This window comes from Meles meles, chromosome 19 (genome assembly GCF_922984935.1).
Source record: "Meles meles chromosome 19, mMelMel3.1 paternal haplotype, whole genome shotgun sequence".
NCBI lineage: Eukaryota > Metazoa > Chordata > Mammalia > Carnivora > Mustelidae > Meles > Meles meles.
In genome coordinates this window covers 18953092-18962236 of record NC_060084.1, presented here as the reverse complement: position 1 = coordinate 18962236, position 9145 = coordinate 18953092, and the positions used below count along the sequence as shown (strand labels likewise).

General features: G+C 51.3%; 1 protein-coding gene across 6 annotated transcripts in view; it reads right to left on the bottom strand.

The window, feature by feature from the left end:
* Nucleotides 1-1697: 1697 nt before the first annotated feature.
* The window catches only part of TK2 (thymidine kinase 2), a 29338-nt gene continuing 21890 nt past the window's right edge, over nt 1698-9145 (bottom strand). For 2 of the 6 annotated variants that reach the window (XM_045987208.1, XM_045987211.1), the window contains exons 9-10: nt 7942-8022; nt 1698-6780 (exon numbers count right to left, since the gene is read on the bottom strand). In XM_045987208.1, coding sequence (XP_045843164.1) covers nt 6682-6780; nt 7942-8022 — 180 coding nt within the window. In that variant the 3' untranslated portion in view covers nt 1698-6681. Of the gene's footprint in view, nt 6781-7459; nt 7574-7941; nt 8023-9145 lie in introns of all 6 variants that reach the window. The other 4 variants (XR_006816154.1, XR_006816153.1, XM_045987210.1 and 1 more) reach the window with 4 other exon arrangements.

The following is a 9145-nucleotide window of genomic DNA, read 5'->3' as shown; positions in this document are numbered from 1 at the left end:
GTAGAATGTGTAGAATTCCATAAAATAAACTATGGTGTCTCTACTGAGATTATATTAAATTTGTCATTTAAGTTAGAACTGACATCTTTACGTTGATGCGTCCTCCTAGCCAAGAATGGGATGTCTTTACATATGTTCAAGTCTTATTTGCTATCTTTGAGGAGAGTTTTTAGCATTTTTCTTCTATGTTTTTGTACATATCTTGTTAAATTTATTCCAAAGCAGTTAACCATCTTAGTTATCATTGTAAATGGGATTTTCACTACCATTATGACCACTGTTTCTTGTTTCATATGCTAATTTTGTATTCTGCTACTTCACTAAAATGTTATTGTTTGTATTACTTTTATCACTGATTCTTTGGAATATATTACGGTGTTAATTCTTTTTCCCAACGGAAGGGAGTGCTGAGGCTACTGGTGCCCTCCTGCCCCAGTGTGGGTTTTCTCAGGGATATTTCCGGTCGGGGCATCCATAAGGAGCTAAACTACATGCTTCATTAGTGGAGAGGAAGTGCTGTCGAAAGACAGGGAGAGAACAGAAGCCTGCTTACAGATGGCCTGAGGACTCTGGGCTAAGAGAATGGCTGGCGAAGATGGTGAGTTACTAACTCCCCCGTAGCCCTGAGGAAGAGCCAGGTCTTAAAAATGAAAATGCAGTATGTCCACAATAGCCAAACTATGGAAAGAGCCTAGATGTCCATCAACAGATGAGTGGATAAAGAAGATGTGGTATATACATACAATGGAATATTATGCAGCCATCAAAAAAGGAAATCTTGCCATTTGCAATGATGTGAATGGAACAAGATGGTATTATGCTAAGCGGAAAAAGTGAATCAGAGAAAGACAATTATCACATGATCTCACTGATATGAGGAATTTGAGAAACAAGACAGAGGATCATAGGGGAAGGGAGGACAAGATGAAACCAGAGAGGGAGACAAACCATAAGAGACTCTTAATCTCAGGAAAACAAACTGAGGATTACTGGAGGGGATGGGGTGGCTGGGTGATGGACATTGGGAAAGGTATGTGCTATGGTGAGTGTTGTGAATTGTGTAAGACTGATGAATCACCGATCTGTACCCCTGAAACAAATAATACATTATATGTTAAATAAATAAATTAATAAAATGAAAATGCAAGATCTCCTGGCTTGTTGCAGACCACCAACAGCTTCCCACTCCAGGAAGGTGCAAGAAAGTCTGGTCTCTCCTCCAGCCAACTACAGAGAGTTGGAAGGGGTTTGAAGGAGCAGGGAATAACGTGGCACCACTCCAGATCCTCTGTGTCCATCCCTCATTTAACTTACCACTTCACAGTCTGTGCAGCCTCTCTCCTCATGAGGGAGAAAACAGAACCCTAGTGTCCAGAGAAGGAAGAAACAGGACCGAGAAGTGAGGTGATCTGGCCAAGATCTTGCACCCAACAACCAAGGAAATTGGGATCCCAGCCATATTCTGACCCTAAAGCCCAAGTCCCACCCACAAAGCCAAGTGGATCCCAAAAGGTAAGATTCACTTAAAACTTAACAACTGGCCATTGCCCATTTTTTCTGGGCATTTCCTAAGATGACCCCAGAGCTGCCAGCATCTACCCATCCCTGGCTACAAATAAATCTGTTCTGTGCATTAGGGAAAGGACAAGTGAGAGGTGACCTGAGCCCACTGAAAAGGAGATCTCCAAGAAGACAGATCAGAAAACCATCCGTTTATTGTGTAAGGAATCCAGGACCTTGTTGGTACAGGAAATGTCCGTCCCCATGGCCTGAGAAGCAGCTAAGTCTCTCCAGGCCTCCCTCTCATGTCACAGATGCCAGGTACAGATTGAGACCCCATGGGGAAGGAGGAACATTTTTCAAAAGAAGAGAAAGGCCAATTGCCTGCCCCATGCTCTGTTATTCCAGAAAGGCCATGAGGCACTTTTCAGAGGTCCGGTCCTGAAGGTCAGCCTCCACCCGGTCTGTGACCTGTGCCCACTGAACAGATCAGTCACGGTGGCCCCTGATGAGCCGGTGAGAGCACACGTCCATGCCACTCCGACGGGAAGTGCCAGTCAGTACAGCTGCTGCCATTCCTCCACCAAGTAACTCCATCATGGCCCCATTTTCTGGGCCACATTGGATGAACGAACATTTACAGGGACCCTTGCGGCATACTGGGCCCTGGTCCAGGCCCCTTCCATGTGCCAAGTCTGAGAGGTGAGCAACTCTCTCGTTTGACAGACAGGATAACCAACAATCACAAGATGTTCAACAACCAAAAAGGTGCCAAGGTTTCTTGGAATCCTGGGATGGCCAATTCTAGAAAATGTCAATCTAGAGAGGCGGCTCTCCAAGGGTGGTCCCTGGACCACAGCCTCCTGGTCACCTGGAACGGTGTGAGAGAACAGATTCTCAGGTACACCCCAGACCTGCTTGACTGGAAATTCAGGGGGTGGGCCTCGTAATCCCCGGGTTAACATGCCCTCCAGGGGACTCAGATGCACTAACATCGGAGAACCAGGAGCTAGAGACTCCCTAAGGGCACAAGAGCCGAGAGTCAGCAGCAGCTGCAGGTCCCCTAAAACAATGCTTTTCCCAATGTGTGTTCCGAGGAGCACAAGCACACTTGGAGACTGTTAATGGCTATTCCCCAGTGAGGGGTTCCACTGTCAATGAATTTGAGAGTCCCTGGCTTAAATAAAGTTGAAAAGGTGTTTTTATCACAGAACTGCTTGAGTTTAACTAAACCAATGCACCTTGTGCATCTCAGAGAAAGTACCCAGAAAGTACCCAGAGTTCCCGAATCTCCTAGACTAAGGAAACCTCCTTTCTGACAACACCTATTATTATCTCCCAGGACACGTGCGTTCCATGGACCCCAGCCTTGAAGAAGGGAAAGCCAAGAAAAGCAGAAATTCAGAAGACAGTAAATACCAATACCCACTCTGGATTCCACAAGACTGGCTCTCGCTTGGCTTCTGTTTAATGACCTCCTTTGGCAAGCTCACTGTCTTATGTAAACTAGAGGAACACGGAGTTCACTTAAGCCTTAGGGGAGCGGCGGGGCTGGGGTTCTGAGGAAAAGAAAGGCCCGTGCCAGTGACCCTGGGGCCCCGAGTGAGTAATCCACCGCCAGAGCCCAGAAGCACCAGGCGGGCTATTATTGTTATTAGATTTTCAACAAGGAGGGCTGACATTTCCAGGAGCTCGTCAATTACTTTAATAACTGTAATTTTTCAGGGTGGAGAGGCCCGGGGGATGAATGTTACTCATTCCACAGACAGGGGAACACTTGAAGTGAGCGCCCCCATGTGGCTCCAGGGCTCTAGGAAAACAACATGGCACAGATTCAACAGCAGCCGGAGTAGGCAGGTTCTGGAAACATCTACCTGCTCTCAGAGTTGTAAATGCTTCAGTCCTTCCCTGGGTCTGGTGGTGGGAGTCTGCGGGAGGTCCCGGAAGGGTCTTTGACTGAGGTGTTCCCCAGGCAGGGAGGGGTGCACATCGCATCCAGGTGAGGGGCTCAGATAGAATGAAAGGGGGTAGGAAGAAGAACGGAAAAGTGACATCATTTCTCAGGGCCAACAGTTAGGGAGGTGTCATTTACGCCTCCTGAGAGCCACTCTGTGGGAGTGCGTCAGACCAGTGGTCATGCCCTCACCTGGCTCCGCCCAACGCAGGCGGCAGGTTGAGCCGAGGACACCAAGCACCAGGCAGTGAGGGAGACACGATGTGAGGGCAGGAGGAAGGGAGAGGACGGGCCAGAGGGCACCATGGCCCTGACGCCAGACCTGTGGTCCAGCCAGTGAATCCAGACTTCCCTCCTGTCATTGTCCCACCTCCAAGGTCTAGAACCTTCCAGCTTATCTCAGTTGTGCCTTGCGAAGGTCATCATCCACATTAGAACGTGTGACCAGGGCACAGGGTGCCCTGATGCCAACAGTAGGCGGAGTAGGAGCTCTGGCACCACCAAGGACAGGGAAGGCCCTGAAGGAAGGAAGCCATGAACCAGAAAGTTGAACTAGGAACAGAAAGCCAGAAAGAGCCCAGAACCCTGACGGCCTTGGAGCCACCACACCGGCCTTGAATCACCCACCTCCACGCTCCCATGCGACACAGAAATACGCTTCCACCTCATTGTTGTTTTTCTTTAGTCACCAGGTACAGGAAATATTTCTGAATGATTCTAATCATGTCTTTTGCATGTAAAATTAAAAAGCTGAAGTGTAAATAGAGTTATTTCACTGAAAATGCTGACTAAAAGCAAATGTATATGCTATTCAAAAAAATTTTTTTTAATTACCAAGGGTTCAAAGCAGCTGGGGCCGCTCTGGTGCATCCTCCCGTTGTGTTCTCCAGAACCCCGCATCGGGGTAAGAATGGGGTGACACCAGCAAATCGGGGATGTCACTGCTCTGACTCGCTCTATTGGCAATTTAGAGACACCAGCCATTCCTGGGAGTCCGCTGGAGCACGCCTCCCTCTGCTCTAAAACCAGGCCCCGTGCCCACCACAGGCCACCTGCCCTCCATCTGCCCTCGCTTCTGAAACTGCTCCACGACCCCTATGCCACTGGGCCCACCTGCCACACTGGGAAAGCAACCCTCGTCCGCAGACCCATGGCACCCGCAGTCCTGGAGCGAGAGGATGGGGCGCTGTCCCAGACCCGCACAGCCCACATTAGAAGATGAGGCTTAAACAATTGAAAACATTATCCTACTGCTGCTCAGAGCTCAAATCCCTGGCCGAGGCAGCACGCTAAGACTCACGGCAGGTTTTAGGTGAAGGACATATTGGCTACCACAGGACAAGACTTTACTTTTATTTAAATCACATTTCCTCCAAAACAGATGCTCAAATTCAGCTGTGGGGCAAATCCTGGACTGTTCACTAACAAATTCCCGAAGACGGCCAGGGCTCATCACAACACCTGGCAGAACAGGCTCCTGCCTCCTGACCCCAGACTTCTGGTCAATCCCTGATGTTTGGGCGGAGAGACACGTCCCTGCTGGGCTGCTGCCCTTCGTCCTGCCCACGGAGCCCAAGAACTGGTCCAGGAGTCACAGTGCTTGCCTCCCTCTGGGACCAGACCACCAGGGCTCCGGTCACCCACATCGAGTCAGAGAACTGCACGCACAGGGTCCACATTCACGCAGAGGCCAGAACGAGGCCTTCCAACCTTTGTTGATGCCAACCGCTGAGGCCTGTTTCCCCGAAGTCACAACTGACCCTTCCCCATGTCTACAACCAGTCTTCTCGAAGCTCTCTCGGCCCACCTCCAAAATATCAGGAGCACCCGTGATCCAAGAGCCACTGCTTGCAAGCCCTGATCTTCCAGTCCAGACTGCCCTCTTAAAAGAATGTTCTTTCTTTCTCTTTCCACTTGACTCAAGAGACAGCTGCGGCTTTGATGCATTGTTGCAGCTGAGTGAAACTAAGATATTTTCTGAACCAATAAAGATGATTTCATGCTCTATGGTCCAAAGTGTCTCCTTGGATAGAAAAAACATTTCAAAAATACTTAAGGCCGGGGCACCTGGGTGGCTCAGTGGGTTAAGCCTCTGCCTTCAGCTCAGGTCATGATCTCAGGGTCCTGGGATCGAGCCCCACATCAGGCTCTCTGCTCAGCGGGGAGCCTGCTTCCTCCTCTCTCTCTGCCTGCCTCTCTGCTTACTCGTGATCTCTCTCTGTCAAATAAATAAATCTTAAAAAAAAAAAAAAAATACTTAAGGCCACGAGTGTCTCTCCCCCGGGCCACAGACTCTCAGTAATTCCAAGGGCAAAGCTCTTCACACGAGGCCAGTACAGAGTAAGGAGGCCTCAGAAGCCAGGGCTGGTGGCCCCTCGCCCCAGCTTGGCCCTGAGCAAACCACCCAGGCACCAAAGCCATTTCCCTGACGGAGAACTAGCAGCAACTCTGGCAAGGCCTTCATCACCAAGGAGCCCGAGCACCAGTCAGGACCCGCTGCAGGATTCTCCTAAGCACATGAAGGCCAGATGCCGCAGTGGTAAATGCCACGGCAGCCTCCTGCTGGGAAACCGCTGAACACTGGGCTCAAGCCAAACACGGCACAGTTTTGTGGAAGTCTAAGAACATCGACTGTCCTTGTGAACGGCTCAGATAATGAGAAAATGATGACACTGGTTCCACGCGCTGCGGCTCTCCCCATACACACGTGAGGTCTCTAGCAACGGAAGACAGGCTCTCAGGATGAGGGCGAGAATGTTCTAGAGTCACCAAAAGTCTGAATTGTGCCAACACCAAACAGCACTGTCACTGGCTGTGGGACCCTGGGGAAGTCCCTTAGCCTCTCTGAGCTTCAACGTTTTCCCTGGCATGTGAGGCCACTACCTCACCCTCCTGGGTAGTCGGAAGGGTTAGAGACCCTAAGCCCAGCATAACTTCGGGTGGCTCTTTCCTTAATCACGGGGACCCAGCAGTCGGAAGCCACCAGGAGAGGTGCTGGGGGAATGCAAGGCTGCAAACACCAAAGGGCATGACAAACCCATTGGTCCCATTTGTCATTTACCCGCAAGGGCCAGAGACCAAGGAGGAAGACGTGACAAAGAGGAAAAGAGCATCAGGAAAACAAACATGGCCAGATATCAAGCCCTCCCGAGAGTGGGTATTTCCAAATTGCTCCTAATAGCTAACCTCGCAGCAGCAGGCATTTTTCTGGCATGATCTTTCCCATCCTATGAATCATGTTTCTGATTCTTTGGAGTTAATATTCGGTCCCGGTTTTGTTCAAAGAGTTTTAACATTTTCTGCATGTCGTGGTCAGCCTCAATCACCTGGAAATTAAACACATGGGTCATAGGGCTGCACTTGACCTCAGCATCACCCTCCCTTCACAGATGAAGAGGGAGAGAGATGGAGGCAGGCAGGAGGAGGCAAGGAGAGGCAGAGAAGTCCAAGGTCACAGGCAGATAAAAAGGAGGGTTAGAGCAGAACAGCACCAGGTTCTAGGCCAATTCACACTCTCAACTACGTTTCTACTTAAGAATCCGCTACAGTTGTCCCTGCAGCTAGCCCGTGAATGACTCCCCCCACCATCATTTTATATTATCCAATAATGATGGGGGGGAACAGATTTTATTTCCTTAAAAATCCAGTACAGTAACATCTCACTTTCCAGCAACCTCATAGCCTGGAAGCACTGATGAGGAGACGTGTCCGAGCAGCCCACACAGATGTCCCTCAGGCCACGCACAGAAGTTTGTGTGCGGCTCTCCCTCAGAGCCCACACTGGGCGCACGTTCCCAACCATCTCGGGATCCATCTGTCTGCCTGAAAAACTGAGCAGCAGCATATCAGGGGAGGACAGGATAGGACAGGACAGCGAAGCAGGGAAAGGCAGGGCAGAAACGGCACGCAGTTAGAAGTGGCAGGTGTCGGCAGGAGAAGCTGCTACACGAAGCCAACACAGGAACTCCAAGACAAGAGTGGTCTAGGGCAAACCGTCCTACACACCTCAGCACCTCCTAAGGGCACCACTGTGTAACAGACCAGGACAGCGACCGGTGTTTCTTCAGATGCCCTGGGTCACCGAGGAATGGGGCAATGAGGCTCCGTGGCTGCCATCCACTGGAGAAGGGATGGTTGCATCAGAGAGACCACCATCCCCAGTGGCTAAAGCCAAAACCCAGGTCTAGAGGCTTCAGCCTAGAAGTCTAGAAAAGGAACGCTCCTTTATCAACGACACTGGGTAAGTGAGATGCTACTGCGGCCACCGGTGTAAGGGCCACCTTCTCCTGGGTCCGTCCAACGGACCCAGAGACTCAGTCTAGAATGGGAACCAGGAGAGAGAAAGGGCCCCGTCTACTTCCCTGCTTCCTTCCTTTCAATCCACCAGCTCTGAAGAACCTGGTCGTTCCCCGGACTGCAGAATGGCTGACGTTCCCTGGGTCACTCCTCCTTCCAGGAAAGTCTTCAGCCCTGCCAGGGGTACTTACCAGAACAGGGGCTGCCACAGGGAAAAGGACCCCTTTGATGAGCCACTCCTCATAGAGGTGGTGAATAGCGTTCAGGTACTCCTGCAGGAACACACACACACACACACACACACACACACACATATGCACACAGGCCATCGGGCACGGGGAGGGGAGCAAATCTCTCCAATAAGGATCTCAGACGGGGGCATGAGTGTTCATGGCCATGGGGCATTGGCTTGGACAAAGGGGTCTGCAACCACCAACCTGCTCAGGAGGAGAGCCATAAATGCAGCCACTCCCTCCACCAGCCAGCCGGAGCACGGTGACAGTTCCAGCCGCCTACTCCCTCCCTCCAGCGCCACCCTGTGCCCCTGGTGCCTCGCACACACCCTCCACCTGGCCTCTCTTCTGACACCCACTTCTCCATCAGTAGGGCCACCAGTTCCTTCGTGGTGGGGTCCACAGCTGCTCCATGGCCGAGCGTCCCAGCCCTGGGCAGCCTCTTAATCGCCCTATCCACTCTGTCCTTTCCAAGAAGACTGTGACCTTCACTGGTCTAGGAGACCCACTCCTGCTGCTTCCACCCAGCAGAAAACTTGTGCCCTGTGGGCCCTCTAGATCATGAAGACCAATATCAGAAAGGCCCATAAGGTGGAATCCGGGGGAAAGGCCCGGACACACCCCTAAGCCATCGGTGCCTCTGCATTGGGCAGAACTGGACAGACACTTTCTCATGCGCAGGCCACAGTGCTCTGGCCACCCACGGCTACCTTCCCAAGCAGCAATTTACTGCCAGCCCAGAAGCTCCCAGGGAAACTGCAATGCCACCTTTTCATCCACCCCTGAGTTATCCCTTGACAATGACAGATATGTCCTAGAAGCTTTGTGAGAAACACTGAGATAATGGCCCGGCTAATAACAGTTAGGAGGGACTCCAGACTTGCCATTTCTTCAGAACATCTGGGTCACCACACAGAGTGCCCGTGCCCTACCACGGCCTGGCCCAGCCCTGCCTCACTGCGCCCTTCCTCCCATCACTCATGTTTCTAGATTTCAAAGGAGCTACCTAGAAGGAGGGCGTAGGCCTCCTACGCCCTCATGGCTGGTATTAACCTTACTGGTGTTTGGGTAATACAAGGCTGGGTGGGCCTCAGGAGCCAGACAGGTCTTCCAGGGCCTGCACACCAGCCCATCCTGATTTCAGACACCCATGATGTCCCAG